This window comes from Suillus paluster, assembly GCF_016628075.1.
Source record: "Suillus paluster strain FC165 chromosome Unknown EDB91scaffold_8, whole genome shotgun sequence".
Classification (NCBI taxonomy): Eukaryota; Fungi; Basidiomycota; class Agaricomycetes; order Boletales; family Suillaceae; genus Suillus; species Suillus paluster.
In genome coordinates this window covers 768,837-795,424 of record NW_024537568.1, presented here as the reverse complement: position 1 = coordinate 795,424, position 26,588 = coordinate 768,837, and the positions used below count along the sequence as shown (strand labels likewise).

The 26,588-nt window shown below is 47.5% G+C and overlaps 10 protein-coding genes across 10 annotated transcripts; 3 read left to right on the top strand and 7 right to left on the bottom strand.

The window, feature by feature from the left end:
* Window positions 1–577: 577 nt before the first annotated feature.
* On the bottom strand, window positions 578–1,792 carry EDB91DRAFT_1047201 (NAD binding domain of 6-phosphogluconate dehydrogenase-domain-containing protein; the record flags this gene model as incomplete). Its single annotated transcript, XM_041313311.1, has 4 exons — window positions 578–745; window positions 795–1,168; window positions 1,241–1,473; window positions 1,542–1,792. 4 exons carry the CDS (start codon window positions 1,790–1,792, stop codon window positions 578–580), a joined length of 1,026 nt encoding a protein of 341 aa, XP_041181099.1.
* Window positions 1,793–1,985: 193 nt separating this feature from the next.
* EDB91DRAFT_1244876 (kinase-like domain-containing protein) lies at window positions 1,986–5,319 on the top strand (the record flags this gene model as incomplete). The annotated part of the gene is made up of 15 exons (XM_041322469.1): window positions 1,986–2,276; window positions 2,333–2,372; window positions 2,428–2,558; window positions 2,615–2,722; window positions 2,784–2,916; window positions 2,973–3,158; window positions 3,215–3,453; window positions 3,526–3,730; window positions 3,780–3,826; window positions 3,877–3,966; window positions 4,024–4,107; window positions 4,162–4,227; window positions 4,276–4,378; window positions 4,427–4,716; window positions 4,768–5,319. The coding sequence occupies 15 exons, from the start codon at window positions 1,986–1,988 to the stop codon at window positions 5,317–5,319; spliced, it is 2,565 nt and encodes an 854-aa protein (XP_041181098.1).
* Window positions 5,320–5,860: 541 nt separating this feature from the next.
* EDB91DRAFT_1334460 (uncharacterized protein) lies at window positions 5,861–6,763 on the bottom strand (the record flags this gene model as incomplete). Its single annotated transcript, XM_041325450.1, has 1 exon — window positions 5,861–6,763. Exon 1 carries the CDS (start codon window positions 6,500–6,502, stop codon window positions 5,861–5,863), a length of 642 nt encoding a protein of 213 aa, XP_041181097.1. The 5' UTR covers window positions 6,503–6,763.
* On the bottom strand, window positions 6,611–7,238 carry EDB91DRAFT_1344745 (uncharacterized protein; the record flags this gene model as incomplete). The annotated part of the gene is made up of 2 exons (XM_041325814.1): window positions 7,191–7,238; window positions 6,611–7,141 (listed from the first exon to the last, which is right to left on the bottom strand). A coding segment is annotated over exon 2 (525 nt), but the record flags the coding sequence as incomplete, so codon positions are not given.
* Window positions 7,239–9,781: 2,543 nt separating this feature from the next.
* On the bottom strand, window positions 9,782–10,332 carry EDB91DRAFT_1079170 (uncharacterized protein; the record flags this gene model as incomplete). Its single annotated transcript, XM_041315101.1, has 2 exons — window positions 9,782–10,180; window positions 10,228–10,332. 2 exons carry the CDS (start codon window positions 10,330–10,332, stop codon window positions 9,782–9,784), a joined length of 504 nt encoding a protein of 167 aa, XP_041181095.1.
* Window positions 10,333–16,481: 6,149 nt separating this feature from the next.
* EDB91DRAFT_1112347 (DEAD H helicase) lies at window positions 16,482–21,595 on the bottom strand. The gene is made up of 33 exons (XM_041317799.1): window positions 21,401–21,595; window positions 21,341–21,349; window positions 21,301–21,307; window positions 21,132–21,228; window positions 21,050–21,082; window positions 20,768–20,995; window positions 20,624–20,716; window positions 20,317–20,573; window positions 20,102–20,268; window positions 19,984–20,049; window positions 19,818–19,932; window positions 19,733–19,770; window positions 19,632–19,678; window positions 19,513–19,578; window positions 19,407–19,459; window positions 19,278–19,357; window positions 19,053–19,232; window positions 18,979–18,999; window positions 18,846–18,924; window positions 18,775–18,788; window positions 18,588–18,728; window positions 18,257–18,537; window positions 18,031–18,211; window positions 17,947–17,973; window positions 17,828–17,901; window positions 17,766–17,774; window positions 17,646–17,716; window positions 17,568–17,594; window positions 17,503–17,518; window positions 17,173–17,451; window positions 17,063–17,121; window positions 16,945–17,013; window positions 16,482–16,895 (listed from the first exon to the last, which is right to left on the bottom strand). Exons 1-33 carry the CDS (start codon window positions 21,533–21,535, stop codon window positions 16,702–16,704), a joined length of 3,213 nt encoding a protein of 1,070 aa, XP_041181094.1. The 5' UTR covers window positions 21,536–21,595; the 3' UTR covers window positions 16,482–16,701.
* A 71-nt stretch (window positions 21,596–21,666) lies between these two features.
* EDB91DRAFT_832750 (uncharacterized protein) lies at window positions 21,667–22,353 on the top strand. Its single transcript, XM_041328545.1, has 3 exons — window positions 21,667–21,708; window positions 21,759–22,046; window positions 22,099–22,353. The coding sequence occupies exon 2, from the start codon at window positions 21,768–21,770 to the stop codon at window positions 22,029–22,031; it is 264 nt and encodes an 87-aa protein (XP_041181093.1). The 5' UTR covers window positions 21,667–21,708; window positions 21,759–21,767; the 3' UTR covers window positions 22,032–22,046; window positions 22,099–22,353.
* Window positions 22,354–22,503: 150 nt separating this feature from the next.
* Window positions 22,504–23,829, bottom strand: EDB91DRAFT_1244871 (Alpha/Beta hydrolase protein; the record flags this gene model as incomplete). The annotated part of the gene is made up of 7 exons (XM_041322468.1): window positions 22,504–22,845; window positions 22,900–23,029; window positions 23,083–23,108; window positions 23,157–23,245; window positions 23,299–23,408; window positions 23,466–23,591; window positions 23,645–23,829. 7 exons carry the CDS (start codon window positions 23,827–23,829, stop codon window positions 22,504–22,506), a joined length of 1,008 nt encoding a protein of 335 aa, XP_041181092.1.
* Window positions 23,638–25,132, top strand: EDB91DRAFT_832807 (uncharacterized protein). The gene is made up of 3 exons (XM_041328546.1): window positions 23,638–23,842; window positions 23,897–23,999; window positions 24,053–25,132. The coding sequence occupies exon 3, from the start codon at window positions 24,064–24,066 to the stop codon at window positions 25,081–25,083; it is 1,020 nt and encodes a 339-aa protein (XP_041181091.1). The 5' UTR covers window positions 23,638–23,842; window positions 23,897–23,999; window positions 24,053–24,063; the 3' UTR covers window positions 25,084–25,132.
* Window positions 25,133–25,157: 25 nt separating this feature from the next.
* EDB91DRAFT_832686 (20S proteasome subunit) lies at window positions 25,158–26,566 on the bottom strand. Its single transcript, XM_041328544.1, has 9 exons — window positions 26,450–26,566; window positions 26,357–26,394; window positions 26,263–26,304; window positions 26,083–26,209; window positions 25,904–26,028; window positions 25,721–25,846; window positions 25,494–25,664; window positions 25,374–25,434; window positions 25,158–25,320 (listed from the first exon to the last, which is right to left on the bottom strand). The coding sequence occupies exons 1-9, from the start codon at window positions 26,469–26,471 to the stop codon at window positions 25,232–25,234; spliced, it is 801 nt and encodes a 266-aa protein (XP_041181090.1). The 5' UTR covers window positions 26,472–26,566; the 3' UTR covers window positions 25,158–25,231.
* Window positions 26,567–26,588: the final 22 nt, after the last annotated feature.

Here is a 26,588-nt window from a genome sequence, read left to right as displayed (position 1 = left end):
TTTAGTCATCCATCGTGCCCGCCGAGGCTCACCGTCGGCATCGTTCATATACTAGTAGCCCACCGCTTTTCTCTAGTCCTATATACACCCCGAAATTTTCGGGGAAATACAGCGTAACGACCAGCACTCGGAGCATCTCGATCAGACTAGAACACGTTCTTCAGGGAGAAAAAAAAACATATTACGCCACATATACGACTTTGAGGGAGGATAATTAATATTATCAGGCTGACATACACCTCCGAACCCCCCCTTACATTATTACCAACTTGAATCAACACCAGTTTCAGACATATCATATTCTGCGGGCGCCGCCTTCTCGATGACTCGGGTACACCTATTCAATCGGAAGACTATCGCGTCAAAACCTGTCAAAACCACCCTATCTTACTTATGTACGATCCAATAATGACGAGATTCCGTTGTCGATGACTTGCCGCCGGAAAGTAATGACATAACCAATTTGACGTTAAATTGACATTGTAGGCGACTTGTAGGCGTCAGGTCTTGAAGTTCAAGAAAAAGTTACTGTATGTCTGCATTCTGCGGAAAGTGTCAACGCTACCGCATGGTCCCTTCAATCCTTCCGTCTCATTTGCTCCAAGCGCTCGTACACAGAAGAGAAGTCCTTCTGTGCCAGATCTGGTCGATGTTGCAACGTCTCCGCATAGAAATTCTGCGCGGACTTTCCCAGTGGTAAGGGGCTGTCGGTAGAGGCCGCAATGTCGGTTGCAAGAAGCATGTCCTATACGACATTGAAGAAGTATAACTTCGCCGCCGGGTGTTAAACTTACCTTTAACATCAAAGCAGTCGCAAATCCGCCTTCGTAATTACGTTCGCATGGAGGAGATTTCTCGGGAAGCGAATACGGTACTGGATTGTTGACTGACGAAGCCCAGCAACCCCCGGTAGAACTGTTGATGACCCCTGCAAGTATCCTCGGATTCAAACCCAGCTTCTGCCCAAGCAACATTGCTTCCGCAACGACAATCTGTTGTACTCCAAGAACAAGATTATTACATATCTTGGCGCCAAGCCCAGCCCCCGACGGGCCACAATGGATAATGCGATTGCCCATATAGGTCAGGATCGGCTGCGACAGCTCAAAACCACCCTCGGTCCCGCCAACAAGGAAAGACAGCGTGCCAGCTTTGGCACCCGTTACGCCTGTTTTGACATTAATACGTGTAATAAGCAGGGGCGCGGGGGCAGTGCACGAGAATAGTACGAAGTACGTACCTCCTGATACCGGTGCGTCTACCATTTGCGCCCCTGTTCTCATCACATCCGCAGCAACGCTACGGGCGACTCCGACATCTAGCGTTGTAGAGTCGATGAAAAAAGTCTGCGCTGACTCCGCTCCGCTAAGAGACTGCAATCCGGGAATGACCCCGTTTGCTTCAGAATAGACGGTCTTGACCTGAGGCGAAGATGGAAGCATTGTCAACACTGTTTGAGAAGCATGCACCGCACTAGAAATTTCAAATCGCGATGCCGTAAAGGGGGGAGCCGTACAGTTCGAAAGCAGGAATGGGCTTACTCTTTGGGGGTTTGAACAATGTCAATGTGTGCTCCAGGGAACTGAGTCACGAAGTTCTGACGGAAGGCGATGGCACTAGTTGGGAACGCGTCGCAGACGACAAAGTGGGCATCAGGCGACTCTGCGAATGTCTTCGAGAAGAGGTTAAAGGCCATTTCTGAGCCCATTCGACCAAGACCAATGAATGCAGTGCTCTTGGCACGCACAACTTGTCGCTCGAACGACTGAAGGACTCTGGCAGTATGTTTCATGATGAAGTTTACCAGAACAACGTTCGGGAGAGGGTGTGTGCAAATCAAAGGACGTCGGACGGGTTCCCGGTTAATGGTCATGCGGGGATGCGTGCCGTATTAAGCACGTGATCATCACGTGCCGATATATTATTATGTCAGCGACACGTCGTAACTCTATCATTGCAGTCTGGGACGGATTCATTAATCCAAGATGCTTGCAGCCGCGACTTCGTTTTTCTCCCGAACAGCCATATCTCAGTCGTATAATATTGCACCATCATATGGCAGTAGGTCTTCCACCCCAGGTCCACTGGGATCGTCTTCAAACCCACTTCCATCTCCAACGTTACCGTCCGTTAAAATTGGTCTATGGAGAGTTCAGGGTGCATCCCACAAAGTCACGAACAAAAAAGTTTCCGTGTGGACTTGTGACAAACGCGCCGAAATGGAAGGACTGGGCCCTATGTCTAGGGAACGGGTCCTAGAGGTTTTGAAGGCAGAGGTATATCTACAACGTCAATGATCCCACCGTTTTTTTGCTCAGTTGTCGTCCTTTAGGCGGCAGCACTAAGCAAAATGCGACATCCTTCTATCTTGGGTATGGTACCCGAAACCCCTACTACGTACACATTCTGAACTTACTGTTCGTAAAGAAATGGTCGAACCCCTTGAAGAAACACGGAACGAACTGATATTTGCAACGGAACCTGTCCTTTCGTCACTTGATCTTTCGATACCACGTGGATCTCGCCATACGCCTCTTGTTGAGCTAGACGAAATCGAAGTCCGTCTGCTTCTTTTGATGCGGAACACCCGTTAATATGTTTAACTCCACCTCAGATCCAGAAAGGCATACTGCAGCTCTGCAAAGGCCTGTCCTTCCTGCACACTTCAGCCAGACTGGTTCACACCAACCTGAAACCTGAATGTGTGATCATCAATGACGTCGTAAGTGTTTCCCATTTCTGATGGCCCTGCGCATGGCTATACTTCGGTTGCCATTCTGTAGGGTGATTGGAAAATTTCCGGCCTCGGCCTTACCATCCCTCTCGTTGGTACGGATGGATCTCCGACGCGTTGGGAATTTCCTGGTTTTGATGGTCGCGTGCCGTCATACATTCAGCGCTCTTTTGATTATATTGGTGCGTGCTGGGCTGTCATCACAACACGTGTTTGACTCTTTTCCACGGATTGACAGCTCCGGAGTATGCACTGGATGAGGTCCTTATCACTGCATCTGATATGTACTCCCTCGGTTGCCTGATATATGCTGTACACTGCAAAGGCAGCCCACCATTCAAAAACCACGGAAGTGTAGGTGGCCTAAGGGACAATGCTAGCCGTCCTGTCCCAGACATCGGGCAGCTCGACACCGATTTGCAAGGTTCTTCCACTTAGCTCGAGATAATTATAGAATCATTGATGCACTACTCCATGTAGACCTCCTTCGATCGCTCATCACTCGTGGTTCGAGTAGCCGGCCAACCCCGTCGACACTTCCGTCCCATCCGTTCTTCTCGTCACTGCCAATCTCGACGCTTAACTTCCTAGATCGCTCGAATTTCACAGCGAAGACACGAGAGGAGAAAATCTCTTTCATGCGTGGTCTTACAGGTGTCCTGGACCGCTTCTCAGAAGGTCTGCGGACGCGGAAGATCTTGCCATCCTTGCTTGAGGAGGTATGTGTCCTGTTCGAATCTAACCCATTCAAGTCACGACACCATGCTGACGGAATGCCGCTTCTTTGACAGATGAAAGACACTCACTTACTTCCGTACATTCTCCCAAATGTGTTTGCCATCTCTAACGTTCTCTCTGCGCCCCAGTTCGCTTCGCTTGTTCTGCCCAGTCTTAAGCCCCTGTTCACAATCAAGGACCCGCCGCAGAACATGTTGACGCTCCTGGACAATCTCCACATGTTGCAGAGTAAAACTGAAAAGGGTGTTTTTCGCGAACGTGAGAACTAATTTGGTATTAGGCGTCACACATTCTTACGTTTTTTCAGAGGTTCTCCCACTTGTGTATCATGCACTGGAGTCTGAACACGCTATGGTGAATTTGTCGATGCCAAAACGTACATAGATTGATCTGATAGAATACAGGTACAAGAACGTGCCCTCAAGGTGGTCCCAGATCTTTGTGAGACGATCGATTACGCTGAGGTTTCCGGCGTACTATTCCCCCGAGTTGCCGTGAGTTGTAAATCAAATTTCTCGTTCATGAAAAGCGCTGAATCTTGCATCATGTAGTTGGTGTTCACCAAAACGAGAATATTAACCGTGAAGGTCGCTACGCTAGTAACGTTCCTCAGCTTGGTAAAGACCCTCGATCAGGTTTGCTTTGCGTCACCTCGATATTGTTCTCAGATGCTTACATCTCCGCTGTAGACTAATCTCACGCAAAAACTCGTGCCACTGCTGTCAAAAATCCGGACAAAGGAGCCTGCTGTCATGGTGAGGTTTATGCTGTCACAATTTTTATCATTTTCTCACATCCTCTAGATTGCAACGCTCTCGGTACAAGAGGCCATGGGTGTCAAGGTCGACAGAGAAGCGGTGGCTACCCTCATCTTACCACAACTGTGGACAATGTCCATGGGCCCTTGTACGTATCACCCCTTATTGTCAGTGCCTTGACCTGAGAGCAATATAGTACTAAACATCGAACAATACCAACGCTTCATGAGCGTTATACGTAAACTTGGTGATCGTGTGGAAAAGGAACATAATCAGTTCCTCCGCGACTCGCAGAGGATTGAGGATCGCTCGGTGACGAACACCAATGGTGCCACGTCGCCTGCCTTCAGAACGGGTGTTGATTTTGAAAGTTTAGTGGGGCGCGCAAATGGTGCGACTGTGAAGCCGGACACGATAATCGACGGAGATAGCTCGAAGGGATGGGATGATGACGTGTGGGGGAGCATCTTTAGCGGCACGCCCGAGGTAAATTGTTGGTATTCTGTTAACGACATTCGCGCTAAACGTTCCCGTTAGTCACTCCCATCGCAGACTCCACCTCCAGCCCCTGCTGTTTCTACCGTGCAACCATCAAGTTCTCTATCAAGCCAGGCACATTCACTACCTTCGTCACCACGGATAACAACGATGCCATTAGTGTCTCGGCCATCACGATTAGGTGCTAAGCCTGTCCCTTCTACCTCCTTCGAGAAATCCGCTTTCACATCACCTTCGCTACATCCCAGTCTACCAAATCGCATTTCATCCCCACCGGCACAACCTCAGCGACTTACGAACTACACGATGCCGCCTCCACTGTCATCTCCACAAAAGCCTAATTACAACATCTCGTTTTCTGACATCGCTGCTACATCTCCGAGCACTATTGCTTCTGTGCCCAACTATACCCCATCAAGTTATACCCCGTTACAGCCTACTTCTCCTGCATTCTCGATGTCGTCACCTCCTCTACACGCATCACCACTTTCGATGGGGAGCATACTAGCACCCTCGCAACCTTATCGACCGACAACTGCTACACGGCCGATCTCGAAAGATGACTGGGGAGATTTCGATCCCCTCAAGTGAATGAAGTTGACCTGGCACAAAAACGTCGGATGTGATTGTTAGCACCGCGAGTTACGGTGGTCAGGTCCTTCACGTGTTTCTCGCCGCCCCAACACTGGTTATATCTTAACTATCTCGTATCATCCCGCACGTGGTCACAATTTCAGTACACTCCGCACGATCACTGAATTTGCAATCTTATCATTTCTCTACTAGGATTGGGTCTGATAAATTGATCCTCTGTTATTCGAGTCCGGTGCTCGATTGGAAGTTCCTGCGCTGTTCTCGGTAAGCTCTCGGCCTGCCATCTCATCGCGGCGGTTTACATAGGTTAGGTGTTTAGACCTTTTGAGTTAGATGTCCTGCCCGTGCATGTTAGGTGGTGTAGTTGGTTTGAGACCCCGCTTTCAGGGGAGTCGGTTGAACCTCCACTGAGACGTGCCCAAATGATTCTGAACATCCAGGACCTTTATGCATAGGTAGAAAAGAGACCAAGATCCCGTCCTGCGGCCCTAACGCGCGTACGCTTCCCTAGACGCATTCTTCACATCTTCCTGTAGTCCTACACGAAGTCCCTAACGTGTTCCTCGAACCACGTACTCTCCTTGCGCGACAGAGCTGGTCCCCCATGCACATGAAGCACCTTGATCGGATGGAAACTTTCGGAGTCCATGCCGTTGTCGTCCTTCTCCAGGTTCTCCTGCCCCGCAACCTCTCTCCGGCTGCTGATTATCGCCTTCAACATTCCGACCGGGAACTTCATGACGAAGTCACCCTTGGCTGTGAGCTTAAGTGTGGTGACACGGGGCCACCGGCAAAATACATGGCCGTTTAATGGTGCGCCGATGAAGACCAAGATGACCTTTATGCACGAAGAGTCGCTGTTCATGATGGTCACTGTATCACCATTCCACTTGCACGTGGACGACATGATATGCGAATCGTTGCTGGCGCACTCATCGAACTCCATTGAATTCGAGGGAGGTAACGGTATGCCACAAAGGTCCTCGACAGAATCGCAACGATGAAGAACAATGGTCTGGCAGTTGTCGTCGATCACAGCCAAGCCTTCGATGCACCTGCGCAGGATCACTTTGTCTGCCCCAATTTTCATGCTGCTTTGCATGGTAATGATGGTACTTCGTGTCATATACAGGCCGTCGAGAGTGAGGCAAGGTATTCGTCGTGGTATTGCACGTAACATGCAAACCGACGCCCCATCTCCGCGGTCGAGTTTGCATGAAGTCGTCACGAACTGAACACGTCAAGTTGTCTTTCAGCCACTGGGGGTTGACACAGCAAGCTACGTTACGTTCGACATGAAAGATCTTAAGGGCGGGGCAGTCAAATTTGAAAAATGCTTGCGGGTAAACACTTGAGTCAGGGGCGCATATCCTGTTAGTATGTCGAGGTGTTGGTTGTATGCCCCGTAGAAGTCACGTATTCGGAAACTCCCAAGTCGCCCAATATGTGGTGCAACGCAGCATAGAATCGCAAAAACTTCTCGGAAATAATGCTGGTTGACGATGGTCAAATGGACTGGGTGGGTGCTCGTCTCCTCTAGCTGCGAACTCAACGTCCGCTGGGAGTTCTCCTGGGGCAGTACACAAAAGATGCGGGTCCACAGCTCAGGTGCAGAAGACATGATGTCTCGCCAATGTCTGCACACCAAAGCCATGGTGTGAGGGAATGGCAGGCCTCCCTCCATCATACAATGCTCGGCTTTAGGATCTGTCATCATATCATCTTTGATGATGTCTTCCAGCGCAGTCTTGAGGATGCTGGACAACGTCTCTGCGAGAAGTAACACAAAGTATGTTTGCCCTTTTCGCACCATTTGTCCCTGGTGGTCAATGAAGACATAAACAATGATGTTCGCTGGAACGACGGACCTCGTCTGTAAGAGAGTTTAGGGGCTGCACTTCGCTCCTTGATCACCGTTAGTGGCCCGAACTAAGTGCCGATTTGCCGCGGCTTATTTGGAAGTCCAATCAATGTTTGTTCCAAATACATGCCAATGGTAACACGTATAATTTATTCGCGGCGTCGATCGACTTGAGCGCGCCTGAGGTTGTATATGTTCTAGTACGACGATCTGGAAAGATGGCACTCGAAATTCGACACCAGCATCAAAAAATGTGTTCATAGCACTTCTCTACTAATCGCATTAGGTAAGAATGGAGATTTTGAATGTCATGAATATATGCAAAAAAAGTTAAAACAGATAATGGGTGACTATCTGTAGGCCAAATAATGTAGAATAGATTATGACGGACTTTGAAACATGTTTGCAAAAGATAATTCGTACAGAAAACAAAACCGTAACGCATATAGAATAAAATAATGTCGGTAAGAACTCCAACCAATGGATGATCTACTACTACAGTATACTTTGGTGAACAACACAGAAGAGATGGCTTTTCTTGATGACGAAGAAGATGCGAGAATGTTAGCAGCCACACTGGTTGTTGGAGTTGAGCTTCCTCGCCTTGATCGCATTGAGACTTGGAACCCTGAATGACTCTACCTTTGTCATGCCCAGCTACTTCCTGATCCACATTGCAATACCCCATGGCAAGTGTTGTACGAGAGTCAGAACAATCACGCATTTATCACAACCATGGGCATTGATGTTCGAACATTCAGATTCATCCTTCCGGCTTTGCCAGTCAGTGGTATGAGAAGCCCATTGCACGTCCTGATTAAAGCGAGTTTAGGCAAGCAGGGACGAACAAGGAGCTGGTAAGAATATATAATCTCAGTCTCGAGATACTTAACTCGGTAAAGTATAGTAGTACCTGGTAAGAATATATACTACGGGTATGTTAGCTCGTTATAAGAAAAGGGAAATAATAGTAATGACTTACATCTCAGTCTCGAGATACTCAACTGAGATGTTCTAACACGGTACTCGATACTTTATAGTAGTTAGCATAGTGATACGAATAAATGGTAGCATAGGAAGTATATTACTATGTCTCAGCTGACGTCACAACAGTCGCGCGTCACATAGACTGGTTGTGCTCGCAATGTCTCACTCTGACATCTCATTTCTTCCTCCTGGTCCGTGCCTCGAAATGTCAGTGCTCAACACTGATATCAACTTGCATGGCATTCCACACCTGAATTGGTGTTCACTTGATGCTGGTGGATTGGTGTTGGCACTGCTCGGCTCGTGCTCTGGCTGGTCACAGCTATATGTGACTGTGCAGTTGTCATATACTAGATCTGAGCACCTCCAAAACCACCTGAGAACATCCCTACCTACTACTCTGACCCCCTGTTTCTTGTCCGCTCCATCCCTCCTCTGACAATGCATGAAGTGTATCTCAGCAGGACTAGTCCTGCTACCTCTGCCTGACTCCACTTCCACTCCTCCAACACTATATCCCTACCATCTGACCCTATCTGGAGCTCTGCTCCTACACCCTATCAGTCTGACTGATCCTACTCCTACTCCCTCCACCATCTCCGCTTTTCTGACCCACTTCGGTTCCTCCAGTTTCTCTTGTATCAGTCCACCTGACTATTAGTCTGTCTGATCACCTCACCAGTCCACTTCTAGACTAGGATACTGTCATATCCCATATCTCTGGACCCGGAATTCTGGATTCTCCCCTATGAAAGTCCGGGTCTCTATCCTAGTCTCCATCCTATTCTCTGCCTGGCGCTTCCATTTTCATCTCCAGACTCACACCTATCTCCTTTTAGAATACTGCTCTCCAGGCTACCAGTTGTATACCTTTCTGCTTTGCTTACTGATCTGTCCATCTGTACTTCATTTCCAACTTCATTGCTTTGATCTGTTATACACTTACTAATAGACTTTCCATATGCTTTGGGCATAGCTTATACTTTGCTGACTGATTACTTACATGATACCTGCAGTATATAAACTCCTGTAAAACTCTGGTACCTCCTCAGTTCAAATATCATCTTAGTTCCTGCTCACTCCTGCCTCTCCGGACTTGAGTCTGATCTCTTGTCCACCTCCGAGTCTTAAGGTTAATTCTTAAGACTATATCTCCGGCTCTACCTTAGGGTAGTCTATCTCTGTTCCGTTTCTACTCCAGATTTGTCTGAAGTAGTCTTACTCTATTTACTCCTAGCCTTCTGGAGTTCTGCTGAACTCCCCCTGCATCTGACCTCCAGACTTACCCAGACTTCCGTCAGACTTCCCCTCTGCCTCTTGGAAATTAAGGGCATGTACTCAGGTAAGGGGCGCAGCACACGAGCTGAAGCCAAGCCCTTTGAGTTACTCTTCCTTTGAGCACGACCTTAACAGCAGTCTGCTGATACAAATTTTAAAACTTCAGCTGGAAAATTTACCAGGGAGCTCAGGGATTGGACTGCCTAGTTGTTCCTGTATATTGCATAGGGTATGGGTGAAAACTCTCCGAGCAGTTAATAACATGGTTAAATAGCATGTCACTTGCAGGGAATTGATAACAAGCAAGTTATTAACAATCACGCAACCCAAAATTCAAAATTTTCTCCAAGTTCTCTGCCAGTTGGCCCACTCGGCATCCACATCCTCCAGGTCACTAGTGCCATCACTGCCATGGCTGTCATTCTCTAGAGCCTGGTCAACTACACTCTCGTGTTCATCTGACAAGATCCTTGTCACAATTGGTGCATGGATATCCACTTCGGCCTCGACCTTGAAGGCTGAATCTTGAGCTGGCACAGATGTGACCATCTCATCCAGCCAAGTGTATTCTTCATTGAGCATCTCTTCCTCTCCGTCAGCAGTGTCCATGGAAAAATAGCTCCCTGTTGATCCATGCTTTTCTGTCCGGTCCACAGGGGACTTAGTAGGTGCAGAAATTAAAGACCCAATGTCACAGAATGCAACATCAAGCCACCGTCTTTCCATGATTTTCTGTGCATGGTTAGTTCCAGCTCGAATTAGGTCAACACACGACTAACCTCAGGATCATACATGTGCCACTGCCAAATTTGTGTTATGTCAATGAGGGTGCGAACTTGTTGATGATTTCTTGCAGGTGTGTTCATCTTCATGAACACAGACATGGTATGTTCTTCTGGTATGGAGGATGATTTGATTGAGTAGAGCTTTTGGGCTATGGACTGGAAGTAGAAGACAAATTAGTGATTGTCTATTGTATTATGAGGAACAATTCACTGCAAGCACAGACCCTTCCAAAATTTTTGTCAAATGAGTCCAGTATGAGAGTGTGTTCTGCCCCTCCTCCAAAGGTGTATCAAAAGGAAACTGTCCTTTCACGTAGCACTCAAATTGACAGACAAATGATTCCCAGACAAATGCTGCTGTTTTACCCTTGAGGACTGGGTTATGCTGAGACTTGAATTCATGCGAGTGGTATATTCTTCTTTCCTTGAGAGGTCTTGATGGAGCATGGAGGGGAATGGGCAATAGAGGGTGACGGTGATGCTGGCAGTGAAGAAAACTCTGAAAGTGATGGAGTTGATGGTGGTAAGTATGTTATGACTGGGGATGAACAAGTGAGCTGGAAGTGAACATCAGAACATGGTGCAAACTGGTAAAGAATCCCGTGCAGAGAGATAGGTGCCCTGGGCACAGTCACAATATGCCATCAACAACATAGAGACAAAATATGTCTGCTCAAAGGTATGCTTTGATACTGCATCCTCACCTGCATAGATAATATTGAGCATCATATTTAGATTAGTATCACTTAACCATTCCCTGCATGCAAAGTTCATGAAATCATGGATTGGGGCCCAATCACTGAAGCCTGATGTCACACCTGTTATGACCGACGTCCAACAATAATGATTGAAGGTGAGTGCACAACCACTAGGACTCGGTCAGAGATGACGATGAGCAACAGAATAGGATTGAGCTGTGAACGTCTAGGTCACTACAATAGTAGAAACGAAGAGGTTAAGTCTAAGGAGCACTTACGCTAACTACCCTACTTTTATACATAACATTGAGTAGGAGTCTGAAAGAAATCAACCAATGAGAAAAGAGTTCATACAATACTGCGGATGAGTAAGTATGACCTCATGATATATAAGCAAATGAGTAAGACAGTTACTAAATAGAAACCCAAGATCCGACCGGTTCTTCTTTCGGAAGCAAGATTGTTCTAGCCCGTGGAGTAGGGGAACCAATCGGAGAAGCAACAGGTGATCTATGACTGAGGAGTCATGTGACCGGCTCGGGTACTGGAAGTAGCCGAAGGAAAACCGAGAAATGAAAAATGGTTCGTATTTGGGATTCGTGACAACACCCGACCAGCATAATCTGTCCATAGAAGCTATTAAGACCATGCTCCGGGGTAAGACAGAGTCTGAGGGGCTTGGCTTCAGCTCGTACGCTGTGCCCCTTACCTGAATACATGCCCCTAATTTTGGATTGTAGTCCTGACTTGAGTTCTATGAGCTCCGACAGGATGTTGGAGTGGAGGTCCTCCAAAGGAGGACCGACAGACTACTAGATAAGTGCGGGAACATCAGGCAGAGATTGGTCCGCCCTACAGGGGAGAGTCGGAGGGCTACTGCAGTTGGAGCTAACAGTAGGAATGGAGTGGAGGAGACTGCTCAGACGAAGTCCGACACAGGATGGAAATACGGAGGAGAGAGGTACAAGAGTTTTAGCCACATGTTCGATGCACAGGAAAGGCAGCGGAGGCATGGGAAGTCGGACGAGCGGAGAAGGTGGCTGACCTAGGGAGTCAATCCCCTAGGCCGGCAAACAGGAGTTGACTGTCATATACCTGATCCGACTGCTCCAATATCAATATCTGCTCTGCTTTCCGACCACCTCCACTCCATCCATCCTCCACTCCATCCAACCACCGCCTGCAGCTCCTACGCTTCTGCTCGACCACCCGACCGGTCACCTTCTAGAACGTCTCCATTCAACTGGAACCTCTTTCCCCTTTTAGATATATACTTTTCCCTTCAGTACATAGACCCTTACTTCTGGATCACCAGTAACTCCTCTTACTGCTCGATTGCTGATCCAATGCATACATATTGATATCCGCTCCAACTTATGTCTTCGCCTGTGTAAGTACTTACAAACTATATCCTTGGTACATAGCTTTACGACATAAATCTCCTAATCACTGCCTCACACTTAGAAGTATATAACATATCCTGTACTTAGATATTTTCCCCAGTCTTAATATTACTTGTCTTCTTGCAGTTTCTACTTGTGAGAATTCTCAGTAGGACCTTGCCTCCTCTGGACACAAGTTTCATCTTGTTGTCACCTCCGACTTAGAGCCGTGCTCTAAGTCTTCCCCCTTACTTCTCCGCCTCTAACAATAATCCCCCTTGCTCCTATCCACCTTCCGCACTATCCTCCACCTTCTCTGCTCCGCTCCTAGTCGGCCCGCCGCTGGTAGCATTTACTTCCCGACCCTCAAAGCAGGTCCAAAGCAGGTCCACTTGTCCTACCGTCAGACAATGTTGGACCCGCTCCAAATTCGGGGCACGTACTTGGCTAAGGGCACAGCGCAAGAGCTGAAGCCAAGCCCTGACCCCTCCACTTCTTGAGCCCGGCACGGTACCTAACTGTTAAGGTCATGCTCAAGGGGGAGGTTACTTAAAGGGCTTCGGCTTCAGCTCATGCGCTGCGCCCCTTACCCGAGTACGTGCCCTTAATTTCCGGGGGGGCAGAAGGGAAGTCCGACAGAAGTCCAGGAAGTCCGGAGGTCAGACGTTGGGGGAGTTTGGCAGAACTCCAGAAGACTATGAGGGAAACAGGAGTAAGGCTACTGCAGACAAGTCCGGAGTAGAAACAGAACAGAGGTTAGACTACCCTAAGGTAGAGCTGGAGATTTAGTCCTAAGGTTTAACCCCTAAGACTCGGAGATGGACAAGAGCTGAGACTCAAGTCCAGAGAAGCAGGAATGAGCAGAACTAAGATGGAGAGTCGGAGGTATAATCAAAGGAATCAATCCTAAGACTCGGAGATTGACAAGAGACAAGCTCATGTCTGGAGGTACTGGAATGAGCACAAACTAAGGTGATATTTGAACTGAGGAGTTCTGGAGTATTACAGGAGTTTATATACTGTAGGTATCATGTAAGTAAATCAGTCAGCAAAGTAAGGGCTATGTACGAAGCATGTGGAAAGTCTATTAGTAAGTGCATAACGGATCAAAGCAGTGAGGTCGGAAATGAAGTAAGAACAGATGGATCAGTAAGCATAGCGGAAAGGACATAACCAGTAGCTGGAGCAATAACTATTCTAAAAGGAGATAGGGGTGAGTCCAGAGATGAAAGTGGAGTGCCAGGTGGACAACAGGACAGAGAACCGGACTTTCATAGGGGAGAATCTGGAATTCCGGATCCGGAGGTATGGGATATAGTGTCAGAGAAAATAGGGGTAGTGTTGGAGGAGCAGAATAGAGTCGGGCGGAGGTAGCAGGGCTAGTCCTGCTGAAACGCACTTTGTGCATTGTCAGAGAAGGAGGGATGGAGCGGACGGGGAAACAGGGGGTCAGACTAGTGGTAGGGATATTCACAGGTGGTATTGGAGGTGCTCGGATCTGGTATATGACACTAACATTGACTTGGGTTAAGCCTAAGTCAAAGGACAGAAGAGCAGGGCTTAGGAATGGTAATATTCAGACTAAAGATCTACAGACAGATGTACATATGCTTATATGTATACTCTAAGTAAGTAGCATAGCATAAGCAGAAGGCTATGTGCTGAGTGTACAGAATTACTAGAAGGATGACTGAGACATACAAGAAAAGGCTCAGAGAACAGTATGTATGTGACGGATCAGTAATCACTCTGGTATAGGAATTACCAGTGATCCAAAAGGAGGAACTATGATACTAAACAGAGATAGGACCAGTTGAGTGGTACCTAGTCTAGGAGTGGACCAGGTGAGGCGGTCGGGCGGACTAATAGTCGATTGTGGTGATATGAGAGAAACTGTCATATACCGGATCCGAGCACCTCCAATACCACCTGTAAACATCCCTACTGCTAATCTGACCCCCTGTTTCTCCATCAGCTCAATCCCTCCTTCTCCGACAATGCATGAAGTGCATCTCAGCAGGACTAGCCCTGCTACCTCCACCCGACTCTATTCTGCTCCTTCAACACTACCCCTATTTTCTCCGACACTATATCACATACCTCCGGATTCGGAATTCTGGATTCTCCCCTACAAAAGTCCAGTTCTCTGTCCTGTTGTCCACCCAGTGCTCCACTTTCATCTCCAGACTCACACCGATCTCCTTTTAGAATACTGCTCTCCGGTTACCGGTTGTACACCTTTCCACTTTGCTTACCAATCCACCCATTTGCACTTCATTTCCAACCTCATTTCCTTGATCCGTTGTACACTTACTAATAGACCCTCCATATGCTTCAGACATAGCTTTTACTGTGCTGACTGATTACTTACATGATACCTACAGTATATGAACTCCTGTAAAACTCCAGAACTCCTTAGTTCGAATATCACCTTAATTCCTGCTCATTCCTGCATCTCCGGACTTGAGCTTGGTCTCTTGTCAATCTCCGAGTCTTAGGATTGATTCCTTTGACTGTACCTCCGACTCTCATCTTAGTTCTGCTCATTCCTGCTTCTCCAGACTTAAGTCTAGTCTCTTGTCCACCTCCGAGTCTTAGGGGTAAACCTTAGGACTAATTCTCCAGCTCTACCTTAAGGTAGTCTAACTCTGTTCTGCTTCTACTCCGGACTTGTCCACAGTAGCCTTACTCTGTTCTCTCCTAAGCCTTCTGGAGTTCCACCGAACTCCCCCCACGTCTGACCTCCGGACTTCCCTGGACTTCTGTCAGACTTCCCCTCTGCCTCTTGGAAATTAAAGGGCACGTACTCGGGTAAGGGGCACAGCACACGAGCTGAAGCCGAAGCCCTTTGAGTAACCTTCCCCTTGAGCACAACCTTAACAGAAACTGGAGGAACCGAGTGGGTCGGAAAAGCAGAGATGGTGGAGGGAGTAGGATTGGTCGGACCAATGGAGCAGAGGAGCAGAGCTCCAGATAGGGTTGGAGGGTAGGGATATGGTGTCGGAGGAAATAGGGGTAGTGTCAGAGGAGCAGAGTGGAGTCGGGTGGAGGTAGCAGGGCTAGTCCTGCTGAGATGCACTACATGCATTGTTGGAGAAGGAGGGATGGAGCGGACAGGGAAACAGGGGGTCGGACCAATAGTAGGGACGTCTATGAATGGTGTTGGGAGTGGCTGAATTGGGTATATGACAGAAGCGCAGAAGGTGCATGCCACTTGTATTGGATATTAAGCAAGGCAGGCACTTCAAGCCAAAATGTCAGAATCCAGAATGGAAAGTGTTGTTCTGTGTCAGTATGACCATAGAGAACAGATCTGCTACCAGCAGATTTTGCATGTGGTGCCTGGTCTAGGAGGTACTGTAAAACATCAGGAGTAGGCATAGTGTGCATGCGAAGGTAATAGGGATACAAATTTTTGTGGTGTGGGTCATTGTTACTGAAATACTGATGTAAAGATGGGGGGTCTGTCACAGTGGTGGATGATGGAAGTCGGAACAGTAAGAGAGACAACACAGACATATTTTTGTCTGGAAAAATAAGGGACCACATGTGGTCTGGAATGGCAAAAAGTGTGTCACTGTCTTCAACCATAACTGCTAGTGCTCGTCTGACAGGCGAGTGAAAGAGAAAGTTGGAAAAATGCCATTGCGATACTTTTCATTTGCTCTCGCTGTCTTCTTTGCATGATCTGCATGATTTGCACAGTGCCAGGAGTTCAATCAACCATGATCAACGGGAAGGCACGAAGGCTGGACCATCACAGGGGTCACTTGACTTATTAGCACTTTATTAACCCCTCCCAAGCGGCACCATGTTATTAACTGTTATTAACAAGTTATTAACATGTTGTTATTAACACGGCTAATAAAAACCAGGTTTTCACCTGTACCCTAATATTGCAAGAGGTTGGGACGAGGCAGCGACTATCGTTATGCTGAAGATGAGTAAGGTGGGGATCTTCAGTGGTAGATTAGTCAGCGGATAGCTCAGGTGTAGTGGCCAAAAACGGATATAATCCGTCAATTCTAATCTGATTAATCTGTAAGGGGGGGCCCCCCTTACAGATTTAGAATTTGTAAGAGGGTCAAGAAAATAATGTTTTGCAAATTCGACCCAAATGAACAGCGGCATCGCGGCACGACTTCCTTAAATGGTATTTTTTATTCTATTCTATTCTATTCTATTCCGCAATATTTGGGCCTACGGATAGTCACCCAATTCTTTAGACCTTTAGATCGGTGTGCTGCATTATGTAATTACATAGTTTATCAATCCCGATCACGCGTTTTCTTGTCATAGTTGGTACGACAATAAATCACAAACTTCTTTCAATAAACCGCTTTTGATCTATGGTTGGAGTATCATACTTGCACATTAGATAGACTCAATCACGCTGGTTCCACCTGGACACCGTCCAATGGCCGAACATACGTCGCTTCGACAATGGTGTCGGGTCCTTGGCCGGGTTGCTGTGCGACACTGTTGGTATCGATGTCAAGGTTCAGCAATGCCTTCAGAACCAAGAGCGCCCCGGCCTTTGAGGCAACGACATTCCCTTCCGAGCAAGTGGCACTGTGAATGCCTAGTCAAGATGATTAGCAATGAAAATGAATCCCTGGACATAAACTTGCATTTGTAGCAACCATCGTCACATGGACAGGCTTCCACTGAGTCATGCGCCTGTCGCAAAACTTCACCGCCTGCAATACTGCTATGAAAATAGACGATTCATGAGGACAACATGCTCACTGTGATCAAACGCCTGGGCAGACACACTACCTTTCCGGGATGCGTCATACAATATTAGCCTATAATCTAACGTGAGTGAACTGATGATAGTCATGAGGAAGCATATAGACCTAGCGGGACGTTTCCGCCGTGACTTCTCTTCAGTATGTTTTTCATCCTTGCGTTCAGCAAGTTCTTTCTCTGCTGCCTTGCATTCTGTCCGTAAGTCGGGAGAAAGCGCAAAGCGATTCATCCATGCATGCGATGCAGAATGGATGGCTTCTGCAGGCTTCAACCCCTTTTCCCTCAGCAATCCAAGTAGATCTTTGGGTACATCGAACCAAAATCCAGTGACTTGTCTTTCGTACGGCAGCGTATCAACGTCAACGAATTCCAGCATTTCACTGCCTCTGAAGAGTAACTTCGAAATTGACGGACTATCAGCTAACGTCTGGACGCACCTTAATTTCAAGAATCCTGAGAAATATTAAGCAACGAATTATTCACGTCATGGGATGAACCATACCAAATACAACGGTCGTTACATCAACTCCTGTGTGCGGGCAATGTAGTATCGTCACGATCTCTGATATGTTTCACTCACTTCCAAAATATGCTCTATGTGGCGACCCCGCAATCTCTTTGATTCGATGGGTTTGCTTGGCATCCACGTCCCTGTTGGTCTAGTCTAGGTAGCGGATCATATAGATGGGGAAGTACTTACGTGTAATCTCTGTAGTGTGCATTCGTGGATTGTCATGACAGGAAAGCAGGATACGGACACACCTCGGCCTAGTGGACCAGTTGACATCCGCCCTCACAAGTCTTGCCACTTTGGTATCATGACTGACTTCTTTAACCTATGCGACAGTCAGGGACTGTGATACTTAATCAATCGTGCTTACGATAAATGTCAGCCCTTGATGCATGAACTAAAGGCAAGCATCAATATGGGATCTCTAAAAGGCAAGACGGAATTAGTGACGAACCACTCCACCCTCATACAGCTCAAAAATAGCCCTTGCAAGCTCAATCTCTTCCATAATTCTTGGTACACCATGTGGAAGGCCGAGTTTCGTCACATCGATAACAGTGTACTTGTCGTCGTCCGCGCCACGGATTGAGACGTGCCTGGATGGATAGGGAAGAAACTTGGGGTGTGTGTGATACCTATGCAAGGTTAGCAGTAAATTCAGTTATGAAGCAGAACACTACCATCCGTCTTGGTCTTTCCGTAACTTCGAATCGCACAACTCGGCTAGCGAGGCACCGAAGTAGACAGCATCGTCCTTGGACAGAGGCATTTCATGAGCAGCGCATTGCAAGTGAGCCTCAATGATGACTTTGCTGTCAACGTCGACAATCAAGTCATCCATGGGCTGGTCATAAAGTTCGTCTGGGTAGTCGACGTAGTGTTGGTCTATAGGGAGGTCATCAGCTATCAATACAGCCAGTGAGTCACGGGATCTTCGCCCAGCTCGACCAGCCTGCTGCCGCTAAAATCCAATGAATCAGCATGGTCATGGAATCTCTGAAAGGTACCAACAAAGTTGGCAATGCCAAATGGAAAACCAAGCATGATAACGGCGTCCAAAACACCGATGTCTACACCGAGCTCAAGAGCATTAGTTGCAACGATACCGAGTAAGCGTCCCGAAAAAGCTTCATGTTCAATGCGGCGCCGATCCTGCAAGTCCCTAAGAACTACATCGCCCGAAGTACACAACACTGACCTCCTGAGAGTACCCTAAATATGAAGTGTGATGGGTTGGTGATCAATTAGATGCCACAAACAAAAACCGACCTCCTCTGTAAGGCATGACCTTCGCGAGAACATCTAAACGTCCATCGGCGCTAAGTTCCTGGCGCAGACCTTTCATCACCTTTGATCGACATTAATCCCAGGTCAACTCAAAGTGAAATGTCATGCTACTCACAAACTCGCATGCTTTTCGAACCTAAATTTACCTGAGCCTCTAGAATCCAATTAAGCTCGGATTATGGTACGGACCTTGCAGAACACAATCACCCGGACGCCACGCATCATCAAAAATATCATGAGTTGAGTAGCCTCGTGTAGTGAGCTCGTTCGTCCGCTTTTTTCAGCCTGGGGGTCCTTATAAGGGAGATCCCAGACTATGTAGTCCTTCTTTCCGGATGGAGCTCCATCTTCAACGATTTCTTCCACGTCCTGCGAATTTTAGATGGCTACCAGAAGGACTGAAAGAGAGCATACATCTACCCCGAAAAGACTTTTCATATGCTGACTTGGCTTCGCGATCGTGGCACTACATGATACAAAGATAACACGTTGGTCTGGCAAAGATTTGGTCAAAAGATGAAAAACCGCGCCACGCAAACGTACTCCCTACAGCTGCACAGATCCTGCGGAAACGGCGGATGACCTGAGCAACGTGACTTGGAAGAAGTTTTATGAGACTGGAATCAAACGGTGCACCTATGAACCTCACCTCCCAAATAAATTGGAATAGTAGTGCAGTTCATCGACCGCTACGAGTTTGAGATTCTTCATGAAGCTTAGGAACAATACATCGATGTCAACGTAAAATGCAGACACACAACAGCTCACGTCCGCCAAAGCTCCTCGTGAGGCAGAATAGAGGCGTGCAACATGTCCTTAATGACATTGTCAGAAATCTCGGCAATGATTTCAAGATTACGTATACGTACAAAGTTGGTAAAAATGACGGAGGCCGTCTCCCGAATGGCTGGATAAAATTTACTAATTGACAGGCGCAGAATGCAGTAGGCTTACTTCTCCGTTGGTCCTGCGGGGTGTCTCCATCATATGTTACTACTTTGATATGCTGCAGTCCAGGACAAGCCCACAGCAGCTGCTCCAGCGCAGTACGCTGATCCTGAGCTAAAGCCTGGAGAATGTATCACGAAGTGCGGGCGGCATTGTTCAGTCGAGGACTAACCTTGGTGGGATATATGAATATTGCTGTGGAATTAGAATTCTCTTCTAGAAACTTCAATAAAGGAACCTGAAGACAACATTATCAGCTGATGTCTCCCAGGAGCTGCACATGAAAGGACCTGATAGATCACACTCTTGCCTGACGCAGTGCTGGTCGAAACAATGACATGCTTCTTCTTCGCAATAGCGTTAATGGCAGCTGTTTGATGGTAATACAGCGACGTTATATTTCGCGACTCTCGCAGCGCTTGTTGTATGGTATGTGAAAGAGGCTCATCCAGCAATCCTGATTACAGATGTGAGAAACAAGAAGTATTTGTGAACGACGTTCTACCTTCGACGGCTGCCTTTTCCTTGAACGTCCGCCGGTCGACAATTTGTTTTTCATACCATGATTGTTTTTGAATTTCAACTATTATATCGTCAATAGAAGGTCGGTCTTTGGGTTCGGGTATTATCAGATTCTGGGAGCCACCGGCATTGGTGGCGGCCAAGACTTTCTTTGCGAAAGGGTTTACGGGGATGTGGTCTCTTGCTGCTGCTTGAAGCAAATCCATGGATACCTCTCCCTCTGGTGTAGCTTTGATAAGCCTATATTTCAGAGTCAACAATAACACAAATAATGCGCTTTGTATGCATACTCGTCGACAGCATCTTTGAAGCGCTGGTTTCGCTTATCAACCAATTTATTGAGTTGTTTAGGCGTCATAGATGGTGGGACCGATAAACCAGGACTATGCTTCGTGTCAGTATGAATTCAATTACATCCAGACAACAATGATCACCCTGATTTTAGACGTCCGCGAGAGTACTCTATAAATTCTAGGACAAGGACGTGCTCTTCCTCTTCCTGACCTGGGAGAACAGAGGTCGATGGTGCGGCAAGAGACTGCGAGTGTAGCGTGAAGTCGGGGCTGAGCTCACGCTTAGTATTTAGAGAAACCGTTTCTGCATGTATGCGAAGGTCATTTTCAGGAATGTAAGCAAACTTGACGATTTCCGGGACAAGGGCTCTGTGGAATATGATTATAATTTTTTAGTTGAATGTTATAACTGCGTCCACTTACTTGATCTCTGCTACTTTAGACAGTTCGAGTGGTCTGCAGTCTAGTTTGTATGATAATCGCAGCTTTTCAGAAGTAAACGCACCTTTTGAGAAGACCTTCGACGGAGGCACGAACTACAGGAAACGTGGTTGCAAGATGCTTGTGAGAAGACACAAATGCCAGAACTGTATTCAGTGCCTAATATTCTCGCATGAGTGTATTTCATACATGCACATGGGGTTACTTGCCTTGAAGACCTGCAATACTTAACGTGAAGACTTAGAAAGAAATGGGTCGGTGCGACTGGCATACCTTGAACAACTTGCGTACAATCACTTAGCGGAAAATAGTATATAAAAACGCTCGACTCACATCACGGAAATAGCTGGGCCACCCCGATGTCTCCTCGTCATCGTCTTGGTTCCTGCTAGCACTTGTCGCACTTGAAACCTTCTGCTTTTTTGCCAATTTTTTGGAGGACTCGCCCGCAGTCGTTGAACGCTTCATACTCGCATAAAACTGGGGTTCCGACTTTCAACTACAGTTTGTCTCTCAGCGAACGAGAGCGGAGAGTAAGACAAGCTTCTGTCACGCAGCGCGCCCCTAAACGCGTGACATCACATTGTCTGTTACATTTTGTCACGCTCAGGTCCTCACGCTCGCTTTTCTGCGGCCACAAAGTGAGTCGGAATGCCTACAATAATTAGAACTGACAATTTACTTGTCCCAGATTGCCATCATGTCCGCTATACCACGTACTCTTCGAGTCGTTCCAAAGGCTTCTCTAAAGCCGGGAAGCAAAGTTCTCCCTCCACCGCTCACAAGCCAGAATGAGCGCGCATTCAAAGAGCCACTGCTCCGGATTATGGCTCGCAGGCAGCAAGAAGCGGGTGATTTATGGCCACCAAATTTGCGCATAGAGCCACATGTCACGAAATCAGCTATTGGACGAGCCCCGGAGGAGATGCGGGCTCAACTGAAGAGATTGTTGAAGGAACGGTAAACGCTTGACGTACTTGTAAGTGTTATGAGTTTTAATCCTCTTGCCCCTCATTATGGATTGTTTTTAGAGCATACCTTGTGTCATATTGCGTCGTACCCACCTTCCCAGTGCCTGTATTTATGAACAGCATTTTAATAGTGCCCTATGGTTTTACCGTGCGGCTGCATTCTGCACTACAAATTTATTGCAAAGATAGGAAACGTTTTAAAAGAGATTCAGTGTCATACTAACACACGTCCTGGAGATCACCAGCACGGAAGGCATCAGTATCGAGACAAGGTTGTATCCCGCAGAGTCCAGTCACGCATTGTTCAATGATACAGACTGCAGCTAGACCAGAGACCAGCACAGACGCCAAGAATACTTCCAGTTGTATGTAGACCGACCGGATGATACGCAACCAATTGTACAGGTTTATGAGGGAACATATAGACATACTACAGCCGGTGGGTAAAGGCAACAGTTCAAACGTTCAAGTCGTGTCTATACTTGCAGCCGCAACTGACAGCCTCGCTCCTTCAAACGTCTTCTCCAAGAGCTCATTAAATCTCGCCTTCCATTGTGCCGAAATTCCATGGCCAGTCTCCTCCCACCAAACAAGCTCGGCTTCTGGCATGTGGCGTTGTAGATGAAGACTGTTCGAGCAATGTACTAGATGATCCTGGTCGCCTGTCAGTATGATAATTTTGGGTATCGATGAGGATATCTTGCGCAGCCGTGCAGGTGAAACGTAGTGGGTAAGCCCTGCGCACATCTGCGATAAAGCACCTATGGGTGGTTGGGGTTGGGTGATCTTCAGACGCTGGCGGTATATCTTCGAGGAATATGGAGTCAGTTGCTAATACGTCATATACACCACAGTACTGACAGCGGATTGGACTTCTAGGTTGGTCCTTCCCTCTGGGTCATCTTTAGCCTTCTCCGCTAGCCACGGTTGGGGGTATAGCATATTCATTATGATTGGAACCTTTACGTCAGGATCTCCTGTCATCAATAACCTACACATGAAAGAAATTAGTAGGGTAGGCTTGGAGAGTATATCATATTTAACCTTGTCAGCGACGTAGAACCTTTCCACTAGAGGAACTTAGCATAGATTTCGTTAATCACAAATACGGGACCTACAGGTGGCATGTTTTGCCAGACTCTACCACCAGCTGTCGTGACAATTAGGCTCAGGGAAATTATTCTATCGGGTATGCGATCCGCGAGCTCTTGGGATGCAATGTAAGAACCAAAAAATCAGCATGAAAGACCATAACAATACCTTGAGCGATCATCCCACCCAAAGAGATGCCCACTACGTGGACGCTACGTTCCTCGGTCCATTTCAAATAGTCAAGCAATGTTATGACATCCTCCGCCATGCCGCTCGATCTATGATCCCAGAAAGGATCAATACGCAAACCAGCGGGGACCAAACTGGAGACATACGTGTATGGACCCCTCGGAGTACCACTCATACCCACACCGCGATTATCGAAAACTAGTACCGAGTACTGGGGAAGTTTCCCAAAGTGCTCGACCTGAGATAACCATCCGAAGGATGTGCTATTAAGGCTGCATGTGTTCTGATAAACCTACAGTAAAACCTTCAACTACATTGGACCTACCCCATGATAAAGATGAGCTTCTCGGGTCCAGTGCCGTGCTGCTCATAGTACAAAGAATGGCTCTCAAGCGGACCGCTCTGGCTGCGGATCTGTGTTACAGGACAAAGACCCCTGCGAACGCAGGTGTCTGGGTCGAAAAGAGTCTGATATTCGGGGCCCAAAACCTGGTCGTGCGCAGTTGACATGGTTGTTCGGGATGTGAGTTGGTATCATAGCGGTACCTGTAAGTAACGGTAACATATACAAAGAAAGCATGTTAGGGTCTGCAGCTGAGAAATTGCCGGCGCCACATCATACCCGCATCCCAACCGCAACACAGCACTACGTAGCAGTATTCCTCCACGGTTCCCAACATGTGTGAGTCTTAAGTTTACTACTAGTTCCCTCGGTCCCTAAGCAGTAGTTCAGGTCAAGCCAGGATGCTTGTCGTGTTCCTATTTCTCACATTCGCAGCGGCTTACATACTTTTCGTTGGGTGTCTCTACGAGAACGGCCTGGTGCCAAAGTTAAACGCGGTATGCGATGCGCCAGTCGATGGGGAATTTATCCCAACGCGCATTGCATACACCAATATCCCCGCTCTCGACTCCAACCTCTGTGCCATCGTTGCATTTTATCATGGCATGATGAACCCGACTTACCGACCGCTTCTAATATACATGTGCACCACACTGTCTGTAATCGCCATCATCCCTTTCGCAGAAGCCACTCGCGAATCTCACTCTAACCGGCTCAAGATACCAGCAACTATCGGCATGCTTGTTCAACTGTGCAGTTGTGCAGTGATCATGCCCATGTATTGGTTTGCCTTCGTGTTGACTGGTGGCACGACCCGTCGCACTGCAACATCCGCTAGCAATAAAATCAATCAAGGAAATGCAGAAGCACTTTTGTTCGCCCTTATCGTTGGCTATGCCATCCCCACCGTTTGCATGGTGGTTTTGGAAGACCCCATGGTGACCGCAATTTGGCAGGCCTTCCCACTTTTGATGAAAATCGCCCAGTGGGCGCACTGCAAAATTCGACCGCCCTCGCGTCACGCAGCATCGGGACACGGCACTGTTCAAGCCATGTACATGCTTGTGTTCATCGCCTCTGCTTATTTGCATGTCCTGTACATATGGCCTCTCTTCAACAGTCCAGCGCTATTCCAAAAGATTATAGCTCCCCCTATGGCACCTTTGGACCCAACAACCACCTCCATTGCTGAAGGCGTGGCAGCGTTCCTAAAGTGGGACATGGCATTTGGGGCGGGCTCGACTATTCTGGTGACACTGTGGTTCGCCGGAGGTCTAACAGACTTGGTGTTGTTGATTTTGTGGCATGTTTGGGCTACTTTTGCAGTGGGACCTGGAGCTGCAATCGCCGGAGCAATGATGTGGAGAGAAGCGATAATAAATCTACAGGCTATCGCCAATGCTGCAGACAAAGCTCGATGATGGTCATTCGTTACCCACCCTCTGTATATATATGCCTTGATAGGTTCGACTAACGTTTTGAGAGACCGAGAAATTGTGTAATGGGTAGCAGAACGGGCTCACGCCAAAGGTATAAAGATGTAATTGCGCGAGATCATACAATACAAAATTACTGTCCAGAGGGCTGATCTGCCCGAGTTGCCATTGCTGCTTGACCAGCTGCAGTTGCCGCCAGCCTTGACCGTTTCCTCTCGGCCTCTGAGTACAGTAATTAGTCACTAGTATCAATAGGTAGCATTCGAAAGACGCACCTGCTTCCTTCTCCCGCTCAATCTCGGCGACAATTGCTTCAATCTCAGGTAGCTCCAAGTGCTACCAAGTTTGTCAGAACCAATAAACGATCATGAAATAAGATGAAGTCGAACCGTAACTTTGCCGTAGCTCTCCATGACACTGATCTCAATGTTTTTCGCTCCTGTCTGCACGACTTCAAGAAGACTCTTAACCGTCAGCTTTATGCTTTCTTCGCGAGTCATGCCATCTTTGTGATTTTTCTCGAGGAACTCGCGGACCGTTTTCGACGATCGACCAATTGCATTGGCCTAAAAAGAAGATGATCTATTTAACTGTGTAATATACGGTGGAGGGTTTGACTAACCTTCCATGCGCTATAGATGCCACTCGGCTCAGTCTGGTAAAGTCTTGGTCGCGAGTCATGTGGATCGAATCCGATGATCAATGTTGAAATACCAAATGGTCGTACACCACCTGATTGCGTGTATTTCTGGGGGGAAGCTAGGGATGAGGGAAAATGCTATGTCAACAGCAGTCGTCTACTGACCTGCTGTATACCAGCAATGTGTCTCGTTATATACTCTACTGTGACGGGATCCTCTACGGTCAGACGATGACTTTGACATTCTATCCGCGCTTTGTCGATGAGGACTCTGCCGTCCGCAGTCAAGCCTGCATGATGCGAGATCAGATGATGTGACGAAGCGGGACATGGGAGAAGCGCACCAGCAAATGCTAAGCAGATGTGATCATCAAGCATGACGACCTTTCTAACAGTACGAGGGTCTTGGAGTTGCAGGACGGATTTCTTTTCGACGCCAAGGACGACTACATCCTTGCCCCGAACGCCAACCTGCCAGACGAACGATCAGGGCTCCATTAGGCTAAATAACGTCCAAGTCTCACAGCACATGTTCCCTTGCGAACAGCTTCGAGGGCATACTCAACCTATCGAACAGGTAAGGTGAGATCACGGTCAGTTAGACGCGACTTGACTGACCTGGAACAAATGGCCATCCGGAGAGAAGACAGTAAGTGCTGTGCAGAGATCAGTAACTGAATTTGCCAGCTTCGGTAAAGGACAGATACGTACCGCGATCGTATGACCTGGACATGACTTCAAGCAAGTAATGGATGTGATCTACAGAGGAGGTGATACCAAGTCTTACTTATGTCCTTGAACGCGCGTCGAGGCTGGCGTACGTTCGCTTATGTAAGCGAAGCTATTTATG